The 26,315-nt window shown below is 37.7% G+C and overlaps 1 protein-coding gene across 1 annotated transcript in view; it reads right to left on the bottom strand.

Moving 5' to 3' along the window:
• The window catches only part of LOC111043556 (chitooligosaccharidolytic beta-N-acetylglucosaminidase), a 31,206-nt gene extending 14,609 nt beyond the window's left edge, over window positions 1-16,597 (bottom strand). The window contains exons 1-4 of the mRNA XM_039439094.1: window positions 15,972-16,597; window positions 13,433-13,566; window positions 10,952-11,181; window positions 8,396-8,610 (exon numbers count right to left, since the gene is read on the bottom strand). Of these exons, the coding sequence (XP_039295028.1) occupies window positions 8,396-8,610; window positions 10,952-11,181; window positions 13,433-13,566; window positions 15,972-16,058 (666 nt within the window). The 5' untranslated portion in view covers window positions 16,059-16,597. The remainder of the gene's footprint in view (window positions 1-8,395; window positions 8,611-10,951; window positions 11,182-13,432; window positions 13,567-15,971) is intronic.
• Between the last annotated feature and the right edge of the window lie 9,718 nt (window positions 16,598-26,315).

Raw genomic sequence — 26,315 nt, 5'->3', positions numbered from 1 at the left:
CATCCCACTATCGCCACCAGTCGCCCCACTATCACCACCAGTCGCCCCACTATCGCCACCAGTCGTCCCACTATCGCCACCAGTCGCCCCACTATCGCCAAGATTCGCCCCCCTATCGCCGCCAGTCGTCCCACTATCTCCACCAGTCGCCCAAATATCGCCGCCAGTCGCCCCACTATCGCCACCAGTCGCCCCACTATCGCCACCAGTCGCCCCACTATTGCCAAGAGTCGCCCCACTATCGCCGCCAGTCGTCCCACTATCTCCACCAGTCGCCCCACTATCACCGCCAGTCGCCCCACTATCGCCACCAGTCGCCCCACTATCGCCACCAGTCGCCCCACTATCGCCGCCAGTCGCTCCACTATCGCCGCCAGTCGCCCCACTATCGCCGCCAGTCGCCCCACTATCGTCACCAGTCGCCCCACTATCGCCACCAGTCGCCCCACTATCGCCACCAGTCGCCCCACTATTGTCACCAGTCGGAAGAAGTATCATATTCTATATAATTTAAGTCTTTAAACATAAATCCTCTATGGTGTAGTGGTTAGCAAGTCAGCTTCCTAAGTTGGAGGTTCCAAGCTCAAATCCAAGGCAGTAAAGGTAAGTATTAAAGGTCAGTATCAACAGAACCAGAGGATTTTTTTTTTTTTTTTTTTTTTTTGTATGTAGTGGGTAGACTGGCCCACCACTACCAGTCACCCCGCCGCCAGTCGCCGGTTGCCCCACCGGTCGCCCGGCCGCTACCGGTCGCCCCACCGGTCGCCCCACCAGTCGCCCCACCAGTCGCCCGGCCACCGCCAGTCGTCCGGCCGCCGCCGACCGCCACCAGGCATCACACCGGCCGAGCCAAGATGGCTTCAATTTGGTAGTAGCCTTCATCACACCAATCAGTTAATATCGAATGTATTACCATTTGTAATATGTTAATAAAGAAATAAACCATCAGTGGCTGCTCCACTGTCTAAAACTACTCTCATGTAATGATGTAAACATATATGAAATAAACCTCATTTTTGTGTTAACCATTGATTGAGAGTTTCATTAATTCATATAGGTAAAAAAAATCACCTTACTTTACTTTAAGCATTGTAATTTCAACGACCCCCACTCCACCTCCCTCTGTCACATGACCAATGGCCACCAGCATTAAGGACTCTAGCTCAAGATGGTCATGCACGACCTGTCACTCTACATGCTCATGGAGACCTATCACTCCAGATCAATATGTACATGGAAGACCTACTGGATCAAGATGTCCATGGAGACTCTAGATCAACATGACCATGCTGCTCTAGAGATCAAAATGGTATTGAAGATAGATATTTTCAATGACTCCCACTCCATGTTCAGACATGACATATTTTCAATGACCCTCACTCCTCCTGTTACATGTCTGTATGGCATAATTGGGTTGTCCACTCAGTGGTCAGTCAGTCAGTTCATATATGTAAGAAATCACCTTGCTATGCTTTCAACGAAGGCTGTTTCAACGACATCCACTCCACCTCCCCAGTCAAATGACCAATTGCCACCAGTCTTTATCAGCATCCACTTCCTGTTCCAACAAGTATGTATGACGTCATCTCTCAACTATGCCTATACATCTCAATAATGTTCTCACTGTAGGGCTGAGAGTGAGAGAGTGACAGATAGGTAGTGAGAGAGAAAGAGAGTGAACAGTGAGTGATCAGTGGGTGAGGGAGTGAGACAGTGAGTTTGAGAGAGAGAGAGTGAGTCACACAAAACTATCACTATACAATCCTCATACCAATTGCATAATGTTTTGCAATCAATTATTTACAATTTTCCTTGTTTGATAAGTCATCTCACAATGCCAAATGTAGGCAGTCTGACATATATAATTAAACTTGAGTGCAAAGTGTAAAGCTGTTTATGGTTTCCTGTTCTAGAAATTGCTCCACTTCTTGACCGCATATCCTTTCCATCTAATAAAAATAAAAGCAGGATATATGTGGTGTAAATCATTTCCCGCGAACTCTATTCTTAGTCCAGATGTGAATTTGTTCTATTATGAAGTGTTTATTCCTTTCACTCTTATCAAAATTGAGTCTCAATTTCATCTTATTGGAAATTTGTATCTTTGGATAGGATAGAATAGGAAACAAAAGATAACACACAAGGTTACAATAATTTTCTTTATTTTTTTTAATTATTATACATACATCAAAGCATATCTATGGCCAAATCAAATACAGAAAGTAACTCTTTCCTTATTCCTACTGGGTGTATATTTCAAAACATCTAGCTTGATTCTAATTTTATAATTCAAATCTATGTTGGGATTCTCAAATTCTTCCTCTAACCAATAGTTTGATACATACAATGCTTCCACATTTTCAAACTGTAGGATATACCGAGTATTGTTTCTATTGTACACTTCTTTTATTGCAATAATGACTAACTCTATACCTTCTGGTAACTCTTCTAATCTTTTGCACTGTCCTACTTTTACTTTCCCTTTAATTTCCAGCATTGTGATGTTATTATACTGCTCCACTTCTTTTTGTGTGAAGGGAGTGTCTTCCAAGTTTTTCCATACATCTGACAGAAACTTAAGTGATTCTATTCTAGGAAATGTATGACCATTATAGCTTGTCATGCCATTGACTGTAATTACACAAATTTTCTCTTCCCTTGGCAGACAAATTATTTCTTTTTTGTCAGTGTAAGGGATTACAAAATAACCCTCTTTCTTGAGAGTTTCGATAGCTTTGTATGCATTAATTTTTATGGCACCCCTTTACGAAGTAAACGTTTTTCAAACCATCTTTCTCCCCCAGTACACCTACATATGGGAATTTCCCAGTATTATTCACAGTAAATGCAGTCACATTGTACACTCCACTTAGATCAAAATTTTGCCAATGTGAATGGAAATATGGCTCAAGTTCCTCTCTTAAATTCCCAATCTCCTTCTCGAATTCTATAAGTTGTTTGTGCTGCTCCTTTATGCTCTCTGTAGCCTCTAAAAACTCTACCTTTCTACGTTTGAGATTAATCTCATCCAGTTCTAGCTTACGCTTCTTGGCTGATAGCACTGTGATAGGAGACAAGGGTATGGGAGAAGCTTACAAGTTATGTTTGCTCGTTTTCTTAAGACTTGTGGTATCAAGTTACCTGTTGCTACAAGGCCCAACTCATCTAGGTCAACAACTTTGGATATGGTAGAGAAAACTGTGGTTGACTTGGAGAAATATATGTCACCACTCTTAATATAGCACTTTTGTGAGAAACTGATATTATTTTGGTTGGATGAGTCCTCAAAAATTTCTACATAATTGATAGGTAGTAAATTGAAACTGAATGCAGAAATAACATAAGAAACTATTTTATTTCTATGTTGTGGGTCAGTGGGGAGCTTTACTTGTACTCCAGTCGATTTCCTGGTATTGCTATTACCCCAGTAAACATACTGTAGAAGATCATTATAGACCAAACAACAACTATTTTTCAAATTATCTGTCAGTTTTATCCACATCTTGGCCAAGGACACAGAATAAATTGGAGCATTTTGAAAATAATTTCTACTATCATTCAAAAGTGACAAGCTATCTTGAATAGGGTCAAAGGTTTTGCTATTGTCTCTATTTGTTAAACTATAGTTATAGATTGTAGCTTCCAAACGTGTAATACCATGCATTTTAGCTGCATCAGAGGTAAAGGTTTCCCATAATCTTGTATCTGGACAGGCAATAAAGTCTACAATATGGTTACCTAACTGCTTATTTACACCAGGGCTTGTGATTTGACATACAAACTTATTATAAATTTTTACCCTCACATTACTATTAACCCAAGTCAAGCAATCAATCCCAACAGTTTTGTTGTTATCCACTATCACATTATAGTCATCTTTATATTCTCCTTGAAAGCAGAAACAATGATTTGTAGTTAGAAAGTCGCACATTCCATTCTTGTTGAATATTCCAGTGAAGTCCTGTGTTATGTCCAAGTCTAGTAGATAGAAGTGCTCATTCCTCAGCTGCTCCAATAGTCTCGGTAGCTCTTCCATCAATGTAGCAATTGGTACGTCTGCGAGCTCCACTTTGTAGGGTATACCCACTGGTTCCTGGTATTTTTGTTTCACCTCATTGTAATTATCTTTGCCAAGCACTTGTAGAATCTTTTGAGACATATCACTTCCACTGTCCAATAGGTAAGGCAGCTTTGCTTTGACTCCATGTTTAGCTGACACCATATTAGAGAATTTTCCTCTCAAATATAAGTTGAATGCACCACATATATCCTTTTTTAGAACAAAATGTCTCTTATCCATCTCCTCACAATCGTCCAAAGCACAGATTTTCACAAGCATTATATTGTCACAGAAAGGTTCTGTAATAGGCACAAGATTCGAGTCATCCTGCACCAACAGTTCTTCTCCAGCAGTGTAATCAATATTTCCAATGTCTGTCACAAGGTTGTCATTGCACAGGTTATCTGTTAGCAGCCACAAACCAAACCGCTCATTGGTAGGCTTAATTTTATTACCACAGAGTGTAGGCACATTAAACACCTTAGAAGTATCCATGTTTACTGCACCGTTGACATTAACAAACTGAACGAATGCAGATCAATGCTGCGGTATTTATAGTAAGATAGTTGAGGGATGATGTCATACATACTTGTTGGAACAGGAAGTGGATGCTGATAAAGACTGGTGGCAATTGGTCATGTGACTGGGGAGGTGGAGTGGGGGTCGTTGAAACAGCCTTCGTTGAAAGCATAGGAAGGTGATTTTTTACCTATATGATCAGTTACTGATCAGACTGATCAGTGACTGTTCAGTTATTGATCAGTAACTGAACAGTGACTGATCAGTTACTGATCAGACTGATCAGTGACTGATCAGTAATTGAACTGACTGACTGACCACTGAGTGGACAACCCAATTATGCAATACAGACATGTGACAGGAGGAGTGAGGGTCATTGAAAATATGTCATGTCTGAACATGGAGTGGGAGTCATTGAAAATATCTATCTTCAATACCATTTTGATCTCTAGAGCAGCATGGTCATGTTGATCTAGAGTCTCCATGGACATCTTGATCCAGTAGGTCTACCATGTACATATTGATCTGGAGTGATAGGTCTCCATGAGCATGTAGAGTGACAGGTCGTGCATGACCATCTTGAGCTAGAGTCCTTAATGCTGGTGGCCATTGGTCATGTGACAGAGGGAGGTGGAGTGGGGGTCGTTGAAATTACAATGCTTAAAGTAAAGTAAGGTGATTTTTTTTACCCATATGAATTAATGAAACTCTCAATCAATGGTTAACACAAAAATGAGGTTTATTTCATATATGTTTACATCATTACATGAGAGTAGTTTTAGACAGTGGATCAGCCAATGATGGTTTATTTCTTTATTAACATATTACAAATGGTAATACATTCGACATTAACTGATTGGTGTGATGAAGGCTACTACCAAATTGAAGCCATCTTGGCCTCGGCCGGTGTGATGCCTGGCGGCGGTCAGTGGCGGCCGGATGACTGGCGGCGGCTGGGCGACTGGTGGGGAGACTGGTGGGGCGACCGGTGGCGGCCGGGCGACCGGTGGGGCAACCGGCGACTGGCGGCGGGGTGACTGGTAGTGGTGGGCCAATCTACCCACTACATACAAAAAAAAAAACAAAAAAAAAAAAAAAAATCCTCTGGTTCTGTTGATACTGACCTTTAATACTTACCTTTACCGCCTTGGATTTGAGCTTGGAACCTCCAACTTAGGAAGCTGACTTGCTAACCACTACACCATAGAGGATTTATGTTTAAAGACTTAAATTATATAGAATATGATACTTCTTCCGACTGGTGACAATAGTGGGGCGACTGGTGGCGATAGTGGGGCGACTGGTGGCGATAGTGGGGCGACAGGTGATGATAGTGGGGCGACTGGCGGTGATAGTGGGGCGACTGGCGGCGATAGTGGAGCGACTGGCGGCGATAGTGGGGCGACTGGTGGCGATAGTGGGGCGACTGGTGGCGATAGTGGGGCGACTGGCGGTGATAGTGGGGCGACTGGTGGAGATAGTGGGACGACTGGTGGCGATAGTGGGGCGACTCTTGGCGATAGTGGGGCGACTGGCGGCGATAGTGGAGCAACTGGCGGCAATAGTGGGGCGACTGGTGGCGATAGTGGGGCGACTGGTGGCGATAGTGGGGCGACTGGCGGCGATAGTGGGGCGACTGGTGGAGATAGTGGGACGTCTTGCGGCGATAGTGGGGCGAATCTTGGCGATAGTGGGGCGACTGGTGGCGATAGTGGAACGACTGGTGGCGATAGTGGGGCGACTGGTGGTGATAGTGGGGCGACTGGTGGCGATAGTGGGATGACTGGTGGCAATGGTGGGGCGACTGGTGGCGGTTGGATGACTGGTTGTGGTTGGATGACTGGTGTTATGGATTGAGGTCTACTTCTGATGAGCAATCCATTGATGATAAGCAAACTCCATCCACTGGAATTTCCTTCGAATTTCGACTCCTCATCCAGTAGGGTCATGCACGCTTGGTTGATGATGTCTGGAAGATTGATGATACTGAAGATGGTGTAGTTTGGAGTTTTGAAGGCGACACTCTGAAACTCTTCTTGATCGAAGAAGGTCTTATCAAGGGTGCTGCAGAAATATGTTGCCTCCAATACTAGATTGAACTCCATTGCTCCATGTGTCTGCAGTTGCTGACTGATGATGTGAACAATTTCATCCTTCAGACTGCTCAGAAAGGTGTGGAAATCTTTGGCAGGCTCATCCTTGTATGCATTATTGTAGTATAGAGTCGTGAGTCGGGATTTGAATGCCTCCTCCAGGACAACAAACTCGTCCACAGAGTTTGCTGTTTGCTGACATCATGCAGCTTTGCTCATCTGGAACAATGCAGAACAATATTGTATTAGTATGGTATGCAGTATTCAACTCTATATATAAATCACTATCAACAGATGTGGGGGATGAAGGTGGTGAATCGGTATCTAGGATCGTGGGTCAAGGATGGAGGTTCATAGGTGTTTATGTTCTAGAGGATGATGGTCCGGAGCTGTATGGTGGGGTGGGGTGGGGATGGGGGAATGTGAATGGGGGTCTAGGATCTACTTTGTGATTATACAGTTTTTAGGTTAGGATGAATTACAACCATGTGAATGGAGGTCTAGGATCTACTTATGGGGATGGGTGGGGATGGGGGAATGTGAATGGGGGTCTAGGATCTACTTTGTAATTATACGTTTTTTAGGTTAGGATGAATCACAACCATGTGAATGGAGGTCTAGGATCTACTTATGGGGATGGGTGGGGATGGGGGAATGTGAATGGGGGTCTAGGATCTACTTTGTGATTATACGTTTTTTAGGTTAGGATGAATTACAACCATGTGAATGAAGGTCTAGGATCTACTTTGTGATTATACGTTTTTTAGGTTAGGATGGATTACAACCACCAACTCAAAGAACCTAATTTGTATGTATTACAAATACGTATTGTAAAGCTCTTCCTGGGGGAGTCACTCTCACCTCCAAATTAACGGAATGACTTGAAATTTGGAACTTAAGGTCCTTTCACTATAAGGATCCGACACGAACAATTCCGATCAAATGCAATTCAAGATGGCGGCTAAAATGGCGAAAATGTTGTCAAAAACAGGGTTTTTCGTGATTTTCTCGGAAACGGTTCCAACGATTTTGATCAAATTCATACCTAAAATAGTCATCGATAAGCTCTATCAACTACCACAAGTCCCATATCTGTAAAAATTCCAGGAGCTCCGCCCCATCAAAGCAGATAGATTACCAATTATCAGGCTTCAGATACAATTGAAACAAAAAATCAAGTGGAGTAGATTGAGCAAGAAAATCTCTACAATTAATGTTAAGTAACATTTTCACCTAAAATTGAAAATAAGCTTTAAATTCGAGAAAATGTGATTATTCAATTGCAAATTATTGTTGATTCTATTAAATCATTCACTATGAAGAGATAACAGACCTCATGTGTGTCTCCAGCGTTATTGCCCTGTCACCAGCTGGCTCAAATCTTTGAATAGTAGACTTGAGATGCGCGGGAACACTAGCGTCAGGTGACCAATTTTCATAACGGCAAGGAAAGTTGTGTGAGTGCGCCACACCAGATTTTTAAGATAGAACTTGAATTTTAAAAACATTTATAAAGTGAAAATGCACTTACTATTTATTAGTAGTGAAGATCGTTTCGACCTGGTGTGGGTCATCATCAGACAGTAGAAACTTACTCTAATGTCAAGCTTATGTATTTAATACAGTGATCATGAATGTTTGTACGTTCTGGGTTCTTCATATATTTTATTAAATCATAAGTACTCGTACTATACCTAGAAATTAATCGATTTGATGAGCTCACCAGCTTTTTATCATTATCAGTTTCGACTTTGAGTTGGTAGCTCTCATCCATGTTGAGTGTAGGCTTATCCACACTCGTGTCCTGGATTTGCAATGTCAGATGAAATTCGTAACCTCCATCAGCTTTTATGGGTTTACCTACAGTCTCCGTCAGAAGTCGAGTTGAGAAAGATCCACGTAGCGCCAGATAAACTTTGCCATTTTGAGTATTCATTTCTGTCAAATTATTATAATAAGTGATCCCTCTTCTATCAAAAACTGGGTAGGAATGCAGCAATATTCTAAACCAGTGGTCGCCAAACTTATGAGCCTGTGAGCTAGAATAGCATCTATAAATCTTCTAGTAAAATACCAAGGAATACTAGAATAAACAAAGTATCTTTTATTGCATATAAAGGTACATTTCTATTGTTGAAATCTACTTATCTCATAGCAAAAAGTATAACAAAAGTTGAAATGTGCATTAATTTCAATGAGAGAAGTGGAAATCTTTTTGGACATCAAGTATTTTCTTGATGTTTGAAGTGTACGTTGTAGCCGCCATTCTGATGCGGTTGTCCAAAAAATGTTCCTATATTGATTTTTCATGAAATTCATACTTGAAAAAGATGATTCACGCAAGTAGGTAGAGCTGAGCATGGCTTTCAACCTCAATGCAACTTGAATAATAATTGGATATTTTTCTTTGGGGACTAGAGGCCAAATATTTCCAGTTGTAGAAAGTGATCTGAGAGACAAGATCATTTTAAAAATCCACAAATTCCATTTCCTGATCTCTACCAAAATGTTTTACAACACAAGCTGCAAAATCTTCTGCATCGATCTCTACGAAAGAAGAGTTGACGAATTGTACCATATTCGATATGCTTTTAAAATCTTGAAATCGTTGATAAAACTGTTGTCTCAAGTCTGAATTGTAACGTATTCTTGGTTATTGCTGAGGTGCTGTGAAGGATTTTTCTCGTTATTGATTTTCTTCAGACTGGAAAAGTGTTTATATTCAAACTGGACGACATTCTTTTCCCTCATCTCAAGCTCCTTGGAAAACGATTTTACAGATCAAATCATTCCACCGATATCTTTCCCTTGAAGCTGGAAATTTAAATCATTCAACTTCTCAGTTATATCTGTGAGAAATGCAGAAATTTCTAGCCATGTTTCTCAATGCATGGTTGACAACCTAAACATTTCTGTGAGCTACCAAAAACTACCCCACGAGCTACCGGTAGCTCGCGATCGACTGTTTGGCGACCACTGTAATCTAAACTATCAACTTGCGACTATAGTTTTTTTTTGTAATATGTATCATTCAGCTTGGTCACAAATTGATTGATTCTTATTATGACGTGCTAGCTCTCGATAGACCCATTACAGATACTAAACAACAGTACAATGCAAAACAAATAAACCAAAAACAACAGTATTCAAATAAACACAACGAGACGCGAAGTAACGTGACGTGAGTCTGTTACATGAGTTAATATCATTTGATCTTAATATAGTGTTCACACATTGCTAATGAGCTCCGTCTCAATATGAATTTGATTTGACACATAATTTGACACAAGACTTCATTTCAGATTTCTGACATCTTTCTGCGGTAGAACCGAGAAAAATGTTTCAAAATTTTGAGTTTGAACTACACAATGACTAATGGAAGGGATACAATAGCTCAGGTGCTTTAAACTGAGAAAATGAGGACAAAGCTTGTGCTAATTATAGTCAACAATCAGATTCAGGTTCACATGAATAATGAATTTATTGCCAAATAAAATGATTATTTTTACAAATAAAAATAATCATTAAAAATACAATAGGTTTTGGCGTGACTGGAAAAAGAAGCCTTGAGCTCCAGCCACGATGCACCATCTACGTTTAACGCTCATTTAGGTTTACGAGAAGTTGCATTTATTATTATAGTGTAATACATTCATTTATTGTAGTCTTCTCCATTCTATATCAGTTTGAAATGATATTATGGTGCATAGGTCCCTGAATATGATCAAATAAATATTTTGGGTAATTCGGGAAAACTACGAATACTGAAATAGAGGTAATAGACATAGATTTGTAAAATGATACGTCCTCTTTCAAAACACATGAGCTCTAAACTGATCCATAGAACATTTGAGGTATTTTTTGTACAAATAAATTGGGCAGTGGGCTATAGCAATATCCACTCCAAACAGTCAGCAAGCCTCGTAACATCAATGGGGTGCACTCAACCAATTATTTGTCGTAATTAACCAATGCTTTCATTGAACTTGAAGCAATGATTCATTTATATATTCATGTAGGCAACAGGTTACACCTTATGTGTCTCCTTCACAAATACAGTCACACAAGATTTGTATACAATCAGTAAATCTCACTACAATGGATCAGATTTTCCTGCTGAATACACAAAAAATATGTTATATTGAATATTAATCTAAATTTGGGAGAGGAATATGAAAGGGTCCACCTGTTCCTCCTCTTGCAATATAGTTTAATACTAAGTGCTTTTTCAGATATGGATAAATGTATGAATATTCATATTATATCTCATATTAAATACCTTGATTCCCAGGAGGTTCGTCTTCCATAATGATGTTGTTGGGGTTGATTGCAACCAGTTGCCTTTGTATCTGCACCTTCCCAGTGGGCATTGGCCATAGTGAGCCGGGGGGATCACCGCAAGTCAGTTTGCACACATTCAACGAAATCTGGCCTGAATCTTCGCCGTCTTTGCCAGTGAATTGTGTTTTTCGGCATCGATTTTTCATACACTTGTAGGTCCACAAGCCTCTGAAATTCAATTGATGATAGTATAACATTTTTTTTTTAAATTTAAGTACAGAAAATTGAGATGACAAGCATAAATTATCAAATGGAAAGTATAATAATTTTATGTATGAATTCTGATCTGATATTCTTGTGTCCATAGTAATCTGAAAAAAGTAATGAGAAAATCATTCCAGTAGTCTGAACCAGCAGTGATAGGGAAAACTCATCATAAGGACTTCAAAGTCCCTAGTCCTCTGCAATGTGTAGAATTCCTCAATTTAATGGTCTGAAATCCTCTCGACATTTGAAACTTCAGTGATCAGAAGAAACTTCACGGAGTAGCTCCGTAAAGTTACTCTTTTGATTCCATAGGCCAATGAAATTTATCAGTTTTTTATTCATCTTTCAATTAATCACACATCACATACAAATGTCATAGGGTACCGGTATATATCTGTGAGGGAGCAATAAGCTCAGCCACAAACTGCCCCTTTGTTGGTTAGGGGAGCTTTGAGTCGAACATCGTACTCATGAATTTGTTGAAAACCAGAATACATCCACAGTAACTCTCAGCTTGCCATAGTAGGCGACCCCCTCGAAAACCATTCTTCTCCTTCTTAATTAATATGCTTTGGAACTTTTCATTCCTAGAATATAACTTTTTCCCATTGACGTAGCTTTGTGCCATTCTTTCTTCCTTTTTCTATCTGTAGGCCTTCCTTGGCCATATTATTACCTCTTTTTAGGCCAACCCAAGGTGTGATGTGGACCGTTCTGATGGGTGGTGTTTTTATATGATGTCTCTAACGGTGCCTGCAGAATACCAGGCGCCCTCCTGTAGTATTTAGCCTTGCCTGGACATGCGGGTGACTATGTCTGGGTTGACTCCACTTCCCTATCTGTTCGTGGGAACCACATTAATAAATCAGACCCCAAGGCAACTCCAGAAGTTGCCTTGCCTTCAAACCCATCGGGATCTTCCCCATCAGGGCAGGCTCCTCAATCTGAAATGGGTGCTTCAAGAACACAGAAGGTTTCGTTGCACTCTTTCTTGCAAAAGAAAAATAAAACCCAAGAAGGTGGCCAGGCGCCAGGCGCTCTAGAGGCAGTTTGGCGACCCCTACCTCAACGGAAGGACCTACAAAAAGGCCAGAAGTGGAACTCATGCAGGTCACGAGTTTGTGGGTGAAGATACCAAACCTCACCACTGCTCAAGGAAGGGCTGCCATTCAGGCAAAACATCTTGGGAGAGTTTAGGTTATTGACCCTGCAGAGTTTTGGGGGGCAAAAAGAAAAAATACCAAGAGACCAGAGATGAGTAAAACTCCAGTCACAAATGTGGGTCAGGAGGCTGAGTCGAGGGTGGTCAAGCGCCCTGGAGGCAATTTGGCGACCCCTCCCTCAGCGGAAGGACCTACAAAGAAGGCCAGGAGTGGAACTCATGTAGGTCACCATGACCAATCAGTCTGAAGGAGACTGCCAAGCATATCACACTTGATTACAAGAGACCAAAGGGCAAGGGAAAGGGCTCTGTTTGGCTGCAAGCAACCAGGTGATGAATAAGATGTTAGTATAGGGAAAAACTCCTGGATCTTGTAAAGGAAACAAGTATTGATTTGCCTAAATAACGCACTTGGGAACACAATAAGCTACGGTTGACGTGCTGTGTTCTTTGGAGCTTTGGATCCTTGAATCCGTCCCTTCAAACATATCATATCATATCATAGCCTCAAACTCATTTTCTCCCTACCATCTTTATAAATACAGTAGTGACAGTTGCCAAGGATGGATAGTAATATTAAGACATTATAATTATGTCTTTAAATTTCATGAGTAAGGTATTCAATTTTTTAATCCATCACGAATTTTGATTCATTATAAAAGAGAGGAGTTCATTGCCAAGCAGTCTGCATTTTTTGACAATTAGATAGTAATAAATAAGTTATATTGATATTAAAAACTTTATATAACACGATTTTTTGGCAGTGTCGCCATATTCACGGTTGTGAAAATAGACCCATGTTGTGACTTGTCACAAACAAGTATTCTCGTTTATTCACTAGTAGTAGGGTGATTGATCAACTTAATTATGATGGAACTGCTAGTCGTTATTATTATCTTTTCAATTGATTGGCTTGAAATTCCATAAGGATAAGGAACTTTTGAGAACCATAGAAATGAGAAATACAAGGAAACAAATAACAATACATTGAGATAACAATAATGATTATCCACGTTGAAGTGAGATAAATTATGTATGAATTGTGATTACCTGATATTCTGGGCGATATCTGGTGATGATGGCTCCGTATACGTAAAACATATCTGTTGTATAGTTAGAATTGTAACCAAAATAGCTAACAGGTATTTTGCAGACTTGCTATTGACGAAGAAATTTTTGAGGTTCTGAAAAATAATTACCATTATCATTATTATTATAATGTAGAAGTTATATTTTTCAAGGAAAAGATGATCTGAAACCATTCCAGTAGTCTGAACCAGCAGTGATAGGGAAAACTCATCATAAGGACTTCAAAGTCCCTAGTCCTCTGCAATGTGTAGAATTCCTCAATTTAATGGTCTGAAATCCTCTCGACATTTGAAACTTCAGTGATCAGAAGAAACTTCACGGAGTAGCTCCGTAAAGTTACTCTTTTGATTCCATAGGCCAATGAAATTTATCAGTTTTTTATTCATCTTTCAATTAATCACACATCACATACAAATGTCATAGGGTACCGGTATATATCTGTGAGGGAGCAATAAGCTCAGCCACAACTGCCCCTTTGTTGGTTAGGGGAGCTTTGAGTAGAACATCGTACTCATGAATTTGTTGAAAACCAGAATACATCCACAGTAACTCTCAGCTTGCCATAGTAGGCGACCCCCCTCGAAAACCATTCTTCTCCTTCTTAATTAATATGCTTTGGAACTTTTCATTCCTAGAATATAACTTTTTCCCATTGACGTAGCTTTGTGCCATTCTTTCTTCCTTTTTCCATCTGTAGGCCTTCCTTGGCCATATTATTACCTCTTTTTAGGCCAACCCAAGGTGTGATGTGGACCGTTCTGATAGGTGGTGTTTTTATATGATGTCTCTAACGGTGCCTGCAGAATACCAGGCGCCCTCCTGTAGTATTTAGCCTTGCCTGGACATGCGGGTGACTATGTCTGGGTTGACTCCACTTCCCTATCTGTTCGTGGGAACCACATTAATAATCAGACCCCAAGGCAACTCCAGAAGTTGCCTTGCCTTCAAACCCATCGGGATCTTCCCCATCAGGGCAGGCTCCTCAATCTGAAATGGGTGCTTCAAGAACACAGAAGGTTTCGTTGCACTCTTTCTTGCAAAAGAAAAATAAAACCCAAGAAGGTGGCCAGGCGCCAGGCGCTCTAGAGGCAGTTTGGCGACCCCTACCTCAACGGAAGGACCTACAAAAAGGCCAGAAGTGGAACTCATGCAGGTCACGAGTTTGTGGGTGAAGATACCAAACCTCACCACTGCTCAAGGAAGGGCTGCCATTCAGGCAAAACATCTTGGGAGAGTTTAGGTTATTGACCCTGCAGAGTTTTGGGGGGCAAAAAGAAAAAATACCAAGAGACCAGAGATGAGTAAAACTCCAGTCACAAATGTGGGTCAGGAGGCTGAGTCGAGGGTGGTCAAGCGCCCTGGAGGCAATTTGGCGACCCCTCCCTCAGCGGAAGGACCTACAAAGAAGGCCAGGAGTGGAACTCATGTAGGTCACCATGACCAATCAGTCTGAAGGAGACTGCCAAGCATATCACACTTGATTACAAGAGACCAAAGGGCGAGGAAAGGGCTCTGTTTGGCTGCAAGCAACCAGGTGATGATAAGATGTTAGTATAGGGAAAAACTCCTGGATCTTGTAAGGAAACAAGTATTGATTTGCCTAAATAACGCACTTGGGAACACAATAAGCTACGGTTGACGTGCTGTGTTCTTTGGAGCTTTGGATCCTTGAATCCGTCCCTTCAAACATATCATATCATATCATAGCCTCAAACTCATTTTCTCCCTACCATCTTTATAAATACAGTAGTGACAGTTGCCAAGGATGGATAGTAATATTAAGACATTATAATTATGTCTTTAAATTTCATGAGTAAGGTATTCAATTTTTTAATCCATCACGAATTTTGATTCATTATAAAAGAGAGGAGTTCATTGCCAAGCAGTCTGCATTTTTTGACAATTAGATAGTAATAAATAAGTTATATTGATATTAAAAACTTTATATAACACGATTTTTTGGCAGTGTCGCCATATTCACGGTTGTGAAAATAGACCCATGTTGTGACTTGTCACAAACAAGTATTCTCGTTTATTCACTAGTAGTAGGGTGATTGATCAACTTAATTATGATGGAACTGCTAGTCGTTATTATTATCTTTTCAATTGATTGGCTTGAAATTCCATAAGGATAAGGAACTATTGAAAAACATAATTTAATAATATTGGAAATAGACGAGAATAGGCATCAAAACATTAAAAAAAAATGATATCTTATCACTGTATTTAGTACCACACTAAATGAATATAACTTACCCTACATTCTTGTCATTCAAGTAAGAACATGTTGATTATTGTGAAAAGCTTTAAAGATTTCATATTGCTACTGTCACTACAGAAAACATGTTGATTGCAGCCTTTTCATCAAAAACTTTTCAATTACCAATGATTGTCTTAACAATCAGTCAGTTCAATCAACAAAATTCAACTGAAGAACCAAATGAATACAACATGTAACCAACAACACAGAATCCAATAAGAGATGAAAAGTAATAAATACCGTAATCGTTCTGTAACAAATCCATCGTCTCATTGCAATGGAACCGTCGGTTAAATTGGTGTAACGCACCCGGTTAAATTTAGGCATGTTTGGAAAACTCACAGTCTCACACACACTCTCAGGCACTGGCAAACAATGACTAAGTTAATTTCAAATTGACTCGTGTGTCTTTGTCTGCCAATTAAAGGCCTCTATACACTAGCCGAGCTCTCGATCTTTAGATGCTCCCATTAAAAATACTGTTCAGCACTGATAAGAAAGTTCACACTGTTGATTTATGTAATGAGGATTAGGAAAGATTCATTTGAAATAGGGTTTTAACACACCAGTAGAACTTGGAAGAGCCACAGAGAAATATTAAGAAGATTCACATTGAAAATATACAATAAAAGATGAAACTGTAGAAGTGAGCTTGTGTTAGTGTGTACAGGCCTTAAGTAACTTTGGTGGAATAGTTTATTGTTTGTTCATATATATGCTTATGTGTTTGTGTGTTGCTCCGTAATGCTGTGTGAGTCAATTTTATTTCTGTGTGTGTTGAATATCATTTTGTGTATGTAAATGTGAGACTGTGGGTATATTTGAGTCAATGTGTGTTCCTTTATTAGTATAGCTATTGAGAAGTATGCTAGAGCGTTATTGTTGTGTAAATTTTCAAAGCGATTGAACTAAGAGATGTGCTTAGGAATACTAATTAGACAGGTGTAATGTGAAGCATTGTTCGGTTTTTCGAGTTACAGTACGAAAAATTATGGCTGTACTTCAAGCTAGATATTCTTTTAAATATTGCTCATGATTTTTGGATATTTTTGTATTGTGTGTTGAGACTACTGAGTATTTCTGGTTGTATGTGTAAAAGAAGGGGACAGAGCTTTTGAAAAGTAGTTAACAATAAAGAAATACCGTATTATTGATTGGCAGCAGCCAAACTGAAAGTTTATAAATTGTTCGTAGGTAATCAGACTTGACTTTAAGCAACGGAGATTGATATCTAATCGGATTTAAAAAAGAAAATCCAATATTCTTAAATATTGTTTTATGGATTTGAATATTTGTTCAATATAGAACAAATTAAGACGATATTTTTTGTCCAAAATTTTTAAAAAGAATAAATTTGAACTAATAATATTACTTTTTTTTATTAAATGGATGATAAGAATGATCAAATAATTTTTAATGAATAAATAATTAAAAAACATGTCGAAGAAGATGGATTAATAGATTTTTATTAGTAGCCTATTAATATTGATACAGTGAAAATTATATAATTTACAGTATAATTATTTATTAAAAATTAAAATTAAAAATAATAATTAAAACAGTGAAGGAGGCAAAATGGGGTTTTACCTGTTGTCTCCATGAATAAATAAATAAATATAATATCATATCATGATACTTTACACTCATTCTTTTGAAGATGATAAAACAGGGTGAAATGAATTCCCAGCTTATAGAGTAGAAAAAAATTATAATTTTGGTATAGATTGGAACTCAATTATTTCGGAAGTTGATTGAGTTATTGGTATATATTTTTCATAAATTTCGAAATACTTAACGATTGAGTTATTGGTATATATTTTTCATAAATTGCGAAATACTTAAAAGTACAAAAAGAGCTTCTAAAGTGACTACAATTTTATCTGGAGCTATTTTCCAATATTTTAACAGTTACTAACTTGAATTTTAGCAAATTTGGACTTGTGGTATTCAAGTAACAGTCTTTGGAATAATTGAGGTTAGGTTGTGACTAGAAAGATACATCAAATCTAGATCACAAGATTTGTCATCTTCATAGTTTAGTCAGAAACCTCTCGTATATCCTAGAAGATTCGGTCTTGAAATTTCACCCTAAGCTGATTCTAGCAATCATTGATATGCATATCGTATTCATTCAATACCTGATAGATTAATTTACGAGATGAAAATGGGTTAAGTTTTTTTATATGAATATCTGCTCTCATTACAATACGAGGATCTCTTTTCCAGAGGTATATTAATTAGTGTTAAACGCATGTTGAGGAAATATAATCGTAATAAGAAAAAACTATTTCTTCCTAAGAAACGAAGAATCCGACATCTTATTCATTTCTAAATAAGTGTCTAAACTTGACACGGGCCACAGAAGTAATGTAAATCTTCAAGAGTATCCAAACAGTCTCACATAAAAATACAGAGAGCCTGATTGAAAAATAAAAATAACAATCTGCAGGAAGTCAAAACTTATGCGAGATCTTTCACAAGAGTGATCTAAACGAAAAAGACTAAACAGAATACTACACTAAATATGACAAAGATAATGATTCTATTCTGTTACTATTGCTTATTGCTCTCAAGATAATCCTCTTCAACCAAAAAAACCTAAATCAAATTAAAAAATTATAATTGTTTTTACTTTTTAGTTGGGAAAAACATCGGATGACCGATGTCTAGGTAAAACCATCGATTAGTGAAAAACATCGAACAGTAAACATCGATGTTTGATGTTGAAACATCGATGTATCGATACCCATCGTTACTTAGAAGCTTTTAAGTATGCATAAAATATATTATAATTTTGATTTTCAGTATGTCTAAAATCATTTGTCTATAAGTCGTCTATATCCATGTTGATATATTTATGTTGGAAATTGTTTGATTGTAGACTTACAATAAGAAAGTTAAGCGGCCAATAGACCTCTCACAGCTCAATCTTATTGAGTATAGTACCTAATTAAAAGGCCACAGAGCTATATGATTAACTCGTTTTAGACACTGCAGCATGATGTTATAAGTAGATACTATAATGAATAAATGGAAAAAGTTTTTAGTCACAAAAAGCAAAATGTTACAAACATTTGAAATGCTAACTTTAAGATAATATTGCGCGTCTATTTCGGGCTTAAGAGTTATTACAGTACATTAGAGCATAGACTACATATAATAGACAATAAAAATCTGTGATTAGAGTTATAGAGTCTCCGAGCACTAGTGAACTATTGACCTCGAATGAGTCGATATATTTATGAAGAGCGAAAGTGCGACTGAGAAAAATAAATAGAAAAATAAGGTTACTTCCAAGGTTAGCCGTAGCTTGTGAACTTGTCAGCATCGGTTTGATGGAAAGTTTTGGTGTTATCAATACAAGTAATGCTGACATTTTCAAGTGAATCTCACTGAAAAGACAGTTACTCATTTCAGCGTTGAAAACATCTTTTCAAACAACAGTTGTTAGGTGTGAAGAAATGGAAGCTATTCAAGCGTGTGAGGGTGCAAAAATGCCTTGCAGACACTAACTACCTCTCAATTCACACTTTTACATACACCTCATGTGAGAAAATGATGAGAAGGGACAAGAAAAGCGAGGAGAAGACAAAAAAGAAGTAGAAGAATGTGAAGAGGATGAAGGATAAGAAAAAGAAAAGGGAGAGGAAGAAGTACAAAGGAAAAGAAAGTAGTGTGTGATTGAGCAAGATGAAACACTGGGAAAGTAGCATAATATGAGAGGCTGTTCTCGTATGTCAAGAGCGTGGGAGGCTTTAATTGGCACATGTGAGATGACAACAATGTGAAGAAAGAAGAAAGAGAAGGTGAAGAGGCAGAGAAGGAGGAGAACAGTGTTGGTAAGGGTGGGTTTTCCTTTACAAGGGAGAAAACCGTTGTAGCTGCCTGCATGGTGAATGTCTATCTTCTTCACACATATGCCTCTACATTGCCAGCTTCTTGCTTTCTCTAGTCGACTATTCCTTCCTCCTCTTCTCTCTCCTTCTCCTTTTTCTCCTATTATTTCTTCTTCTTCTTCCCCATGTTTCTCTAATCTACTTCTCACTCTGATTACTCTTCTCCATCTTGTTCTTTGTAGTATTACATTTTTATAGATTTACCTAGTCCTCTAGTGTTCTTCTTCCTCTTCTTCCTCGCTTGTCTGATAATCTTTTACAACTCATTTCTTATTTTGCAAACACATCTCCCATTCGTTATATGTCTTCTAGATTTCCTTTGTTTACGAATATTGTTTATTCATCATCGTTATCTTTCTGTTCTTCTTTCTAAATAATATTTTCTCCTTAACTTTGTTTTGATTTTGCTTTCAAATCTCACTAAAATTCTCTCTCTGTCACTATTTCCAGATTCTCCACCTCTATTTCTTATCTTCATCAACATCCTTCTCCCCCCTGACATAGTGATGAACATATTTCACCATATCTTTGCGTTCCCATTATCCTTTTTCCTTTTTCATTAGCTGTCTCATATTGTACCCTCTTATTTCTTCTATTCCTTCTTCTTTTCACATGCAAACACTTACCTCCTCAACTCCTCTATTCATCCTCCTCCTTCTCCTCCTTTTTGTCCTCTTCCCCCTTATCATCCTCCTACTCCTTCTACTCCTTCTAATCCTCCTCCTCCTCCTCCTGCTCCTCCTCCTCCTTCTCCTGCTCCTCCTCTTCCTCTTTTTGCTCTCCTGCTCCTCATTCTCCTTTCCCTTCTCCTCATTCTCTTCTTCCCAAGTAGACCAGAGCCCACACATTCACACTGTCGTCAGTTAGCTGACAGCTATTAAGATAATTGGAGCCTGTTGCCTGTTGCCTGGACATGGGAGTGAGACTAGTAGGCTAGTCCAGTCACTCCTTGTCTCTTCAAATTTGCCTCCTTAACTGGCCTGATTGTATTATACCTACATCTTCATACTTGTATGGCGTCTCTAACGAGAGTTATCAATTTGCTCTGATGTGAGCAGGCTGAATTGATGGACAAGTTAGTTTGAGTTCAGATACTTTCGGCCAGTAAATAGATATCAGGCTATCGGAAAATATAGAAATATTTACTCCACTTCAAACTATGTCGGACTATGTGTGACTAAATTTGGATGTACGTATCGTATGAATACATAAATAAATAATAAATAACTTCTAGGACAAGTTATTGGTCAAATAACTTGAGTTTGTGGATTTGAGTGAAATTTTCAATATTTTTTTGCAATATTGTGAAGGAAGAGTTTTGTTTGGATTCATATTTGGAAATTGATCAATCTAATAAATTCAAAATTGTAGTAGATACATTTTTTGGACTCAAAATTTTGTGCGAATTATCATTTAAGTTACGTAAGTAGCATAACCTTTAGACTGTGTATTCCAAATTAAGGTTTGAAGCAGTTTCGGGCAAATGCCTGTTGTTTTTACCTGAATTGTATTTGCTTATTAATAGAAAAATAGAAAAATAAATAAATAAATAAAGAGTTATAAAACTTATATCAGCATTTGTTGAATGCGAAGCTCAAATGACGTATTGTCACATTGTGAAGTTGATTTCACTGATATTAATTTTCATTTTTCCAAAGCCTTCTATGGTTAAAGTCATCCCAGTACATCCAATATAATATTAATGACCCATCCTTGTTAATATACGTAGAGCAATCATATTCTTTCCGTCAAGATAATATATCCAATGCCTTAATAATAGATTTCCACAACATAAATTAATTATGGTACTTTGGTATTCATTAAGAATTTCTTATAGTCTATAAAAACATCTGGCAGCGTTGCAAAGCTGAGAAGAGATAGATCTATCTGCTATGTCTGATGACGTACTAGGTTAAGAAACCTATGATCAGGAGCTGATTTTATAACGTGAATCTCACAAATTCATGAGGAATGCTGCCAGTTTGAAGTGAATACAGCAAGGTAATACTAGGGTTGTTGTGAGTAGGTAGTTTTTCAGTAGCTGCTTTATTTTAGTTGTTCCATATGGAAATATTATTGTATACTTGCATAGAAGCATAATCAGGGGAGGATAACACCCCCTCCCCATGGAACTCCATGACGTTCCACCTACCATAAAAACCCAAATTTGGTACCTCAAAAATGAGGCACTCTCGCAAAAAATGAACGGGTGCAGCGAGTTATTAGTTTGGCCACGATGTTTTTGACGTGATTAAGTTCGGCGATAATATTATTGAACGCTTTGGTGGTTTCGAACAACCTAGTAGCTATTTTGCTACAAGACCTGAGGAGCTGGAGGTTATGGTTAGTAATTCTTGTCTTAATTGATTCAAATATTATTCTAGGTTGATTGACAGGTAAGATGACTGATCTCTTGTAGAGAAGTTGGTATTGAGATGTTATTGAGAGATAATGGGGTGTTCACATCACATCTCACAAAATTTTGGTATTCATTACCTAGTACCTAATATGATTACAAAATGAGACGAAAGCTGAAGGAGAAAATAATCTGATTGGATGGTATTGAAGGAAACCATTCTCATAGAGATGAATTTCATAATGTAGGAACTATTTTATTTATCTCTTTCCTGTATAGGGCTACTTGTAATATAAATATAAAGAAAATAAATAAAAATCTCAGTACCCTTTTTTAAAATATTTTATCACGTCATGTTTCGGTCATTTATGCCATTATCAAGTGATATGAATTAAATAAATAAATACTAATGGAAGATTCTTAGTTTGATCATATGTTAGTGTATTCATATGTTTTTATGAACTAGGACTGTAAATTTTGGGTTTAAATTCGCATGACTCTATCAAAAATGGGGTTATTGGTGTCTAATTGGATTAAGTTTATTATTTTATCTCTGTTTAATTTTGCTGCTTTATAAATATGAAATTCTTCTTTGACATTCAGTTTTTGACTTTTATTACCATAATTAAGTATTTTCATATTGGAATTTATATCTGTAAAATTATGGCCTGAATCTATCAAGTGTTCAGCAAATGCCGACTTTTGTGTATAATTTTTAGATTTTAGTGCTTGGATATGTTCTCGAAACCTGATATGGAAATTTCTACCCGTTTGCCCGATATAGAATTTGTCGCAATCACTACATTTAAGTTCATAGATTCCAGATTTTTTAAACTTATCTTGCTGTACATTTAAATTTGATTTCTTTTTTATCAGTTCGAATGCATTGTTTGTTGTCCTAGAACCTAGAATGAATTTATTTTTTGTAAAGGTTTTTCTTATAGCTTTATTAAATTTTGTGTTATATGGAACACAATATATTCTTTATTTCCTACATTTCCTTGATTATTTTGAGCTCTATTCTGTATTAATTTTCCTTTTTGTTTGTAAATCATTCTATCAATAGTTTTGGTATTATATCCATTTGTTATTGCCATATATTTTATTATTTTCTTCTCTTCTCCATAATTATATTTTGACATGGGAATATTTATTTGCATTGCATTGAAATTTGAAATTTTTTGTTGCCAAGGATGTTTTGAATCTCTAGGAATTATACAATCTGTATGTGTGGGTTTTCTATAAATGCTAAAATCATGTTTATTATCTTTCATACTAATCGTTAAATCAAGAAAATTTATTTCATGTTCTTGAGCTTCCATCGTAAATTTTATAGAAGGTGATATTGAATTTAAATATAATTCAAAATCTTCATGTGTTTTATCTTCATTATTATACAGACATATTATATCATCAACATATATGTGCCAATAAATAATATTTTTCTTTAGAGGACTATTATCATTCATTATTTTAGATTTTTCTAAATTGTTCATGTATATGTTAGACAAATAACCTGATAAAGGAAATCCCATTGCCAAACCTTCCTTTTGTTTGTAATTTTTCTCATTGAATTTGAAATAATTTTGATCTACACATACTGTTGTCAATGCTATTAGATCTTCTATTTCATCATTATTTATATTATTATCTATCAAATTTTGTTTCAGAATACTAATTGTTTCATCTGTTGGAATACTAGTGTACATGTTGGTTACATCAAATGCTAGGAAAATAGCATCATTTGGAATTTTTATATCTTTAATTCTTTGAACTAACTGATATGTGTTCTTTATACTATGGTTTTCTGTCATTATTATCTTTTGAGGTAGAATTTTATTCAAATATTTGCAAACTTTATATGCAGGAGCATTACGGTAATTTACTACTGGCCTTATTACTATTTTATTTTTTTGATAAGTGACAATAATACAACCCAATGTACCTAGAATACTTTGTACTCTAACTTATAATATTTATATTCATATTATTCATTATTGCAGAATTCGTTGTTATTGGTTCTTCGGTTATCTAAGAACACACTTATGAAGATAGTATGAAGACAGGTAGAATTGATAAAACAATAATAAAAAATACAGAAATAGGACTATATGGTTAGTCTGAGCTGGAAGCTAATGAGACCTGTATACTGTTCAGTAAATTCTCATATTTCGAGGATACATGGAATTCTAATCATTTATACACAAATCTTATTTTGGAATGGTCATTTTCATAGTATTATATTCAAGTAAAATGGCACACACATTCAATCAATATCGATATTCCAATCAACCCATTAATAAATATCTCACCTCCCAACTCCAATCCATTTCGCTCAATTTGACAACTAGCAATTTTGACCAAAAACATTTCTAATAATTACTTGATCATTTTCTTCCTCACCCATTCTCCTCCTGCCCTTTCTCTTGCTCTATTTATCCTTCACATTCATACAAACTTATTATTCCAGTTGTTATTTTTTCCTCAACTGTCAACACATTCTGTTCTCCATTCTTCCTTTCTCACTTATACATTGTCCTCTCATTCCATTCTGAACAATTTCATCCCTGTTGGAAAACAGTTTTTCATCGTTCGAAGCCAACACTTAAACCCACACAGTTATACAGCTGATCACCGAACCATTAAAAATACATTTGTCTTCGCGCCCGAGTATCATATCAATTTCTGTACATCACACCCTCTCCCTTCCTCCCATCAATTACCCCCACATTACACCCTTTTCCTCTGAAAAATTCCACGTACTTTTCTTCCTGCTATCTTTTTTCTCATACTGTTCCTTTTCCTCTACGTCGCATCATCCTCCCCACACAAATCTCATTCCCGGCATCCTTATTTCTCTATTCCCTCTTTCTCATTCTCTTTCTTTTTTCCCTTTTCCCATTTCTTCTCCTACTTCTCACCATCCTCCTCCTCCTCCCCCTCATACTCCTCCTCCTCCTCCTCTTCCTCCTCCTCCTTCTCCTTCTCCTCATCCTTCTCCTATTTATCTTCCTCCTCCTCCTTTTCCTCCTTCTATCACTCTTTCTCCTCATATCACTCTTCTCTTCCTACTATTCTTACTCATAATTGTACTTCTCCTATTCCTCCTCTCCCTCCCTTACACCTCCTTTTCTCCTCCTACCCCTGGCCATTCTTGACTTATCCACCTGTCAGACCTTCTTGACCCCCTTTTTTCTACCGATTCTCTGAATCTCATCTTCCAATAATTTATTGGCCTTCTTTTCTTCAACTGCTCTTTCTCCTCTTCCCCCCTCTTTTATTCTTTCCATCCTCATTCCATTTACTCCCAATATTCATTTTCTCCCTGAATATTCAATTTTCTCTCTATCCCATCCTCTTCTCCGCCCTCTCCACTCCTATTTCTTCTTTTCCTTTTCCAGCTATTCCTGTCTGCTTCTCCTATTTCAACATCCTCGTTCTCTCCTCCTTCCAATTCTCTTCAATTGTTCTATCTCCTAGAAGGGTTGTGTGACAGAGCGGACCTGGAGTCTTAACTCCGTCCTTTATAGATGCATATAATCAATAAATAAATCAATCAATCCTATTCAAAATACTTTTTATCCGAATTTCCTCCTTCTCCCATCAACGTGCTCTCATCATTGTCTCCTTTTCCATCCTCTCAATATTTAATTTTCTTACTTTTTCTGTTCACTTTCTTCTTAACCTCAAATACCTCCCTCATACCACTTCCTACTATTCCACTCCTTCTCCTTCACTACATCTTCTTCTCCTCTTCTTTCACCTTTAACCTCTCCTTCTATCCCTTTTTTTTCCACCTCTTCATTGATCACGTGCCCTCCACAACCTTATCCTTTTTTTCACTATTTTTCCTCCCTCCTCAATCTACTCCATTTCTTTCCTATATATCCCCAATCATCACTTTTTTACTCCTTTCCATCACTTTCAACCCCCTTTTAATCTCCTCTTCACCCTTCTAAAACATTCTTCCAAGTATCCTTTTCCTTATCTTCTCCACTATCTCTCTCCTTTCTCCCCTTTTGTTTCCCAATCCACTCTTTTTTACTCTTTTTCACCTCTATCAACCCCCTTCTCATCTTCTCTTCACCCTTCTCTCACCCGTTCCACCCCTTCTAACACATCCTAAACTATCCTTTTCCTTCCTCAAACCTCCCAGCTATCTTCCCTATCTCTTCACCACCCTTTTTCATCCTTCATCCTGCCCTCCACTACCCCCACAAAACTCGCTAGCAATAAAAGAAACAATAAACGTTATTTAAAGTGCATTATTGTATGGTATAGCGGTGTCGCATTGCGCATGCTCTGTGCTGTTGGTGGGTGGTTGAAAGGGGG

Source organism: Nilaparvata lugens, chromosome 12 (assembly GCF_014356525.2).
Source record: "Nilaparvata lugens isolate BPH chromosome 12, ASM1435652v1, whole genome shotgun sequence".
Taxonomy (NCBI): Eukaryota; Metazoa; Arthropoda; class Insecta; order Hemiptera; family Delphacidae; genus Nilaparvata; species Nilaparvata lugens.
Note: the sequence above shows the minus strand (reverse complement) of the source record. Positions and strands in the feature narration are given on the sequence as shown.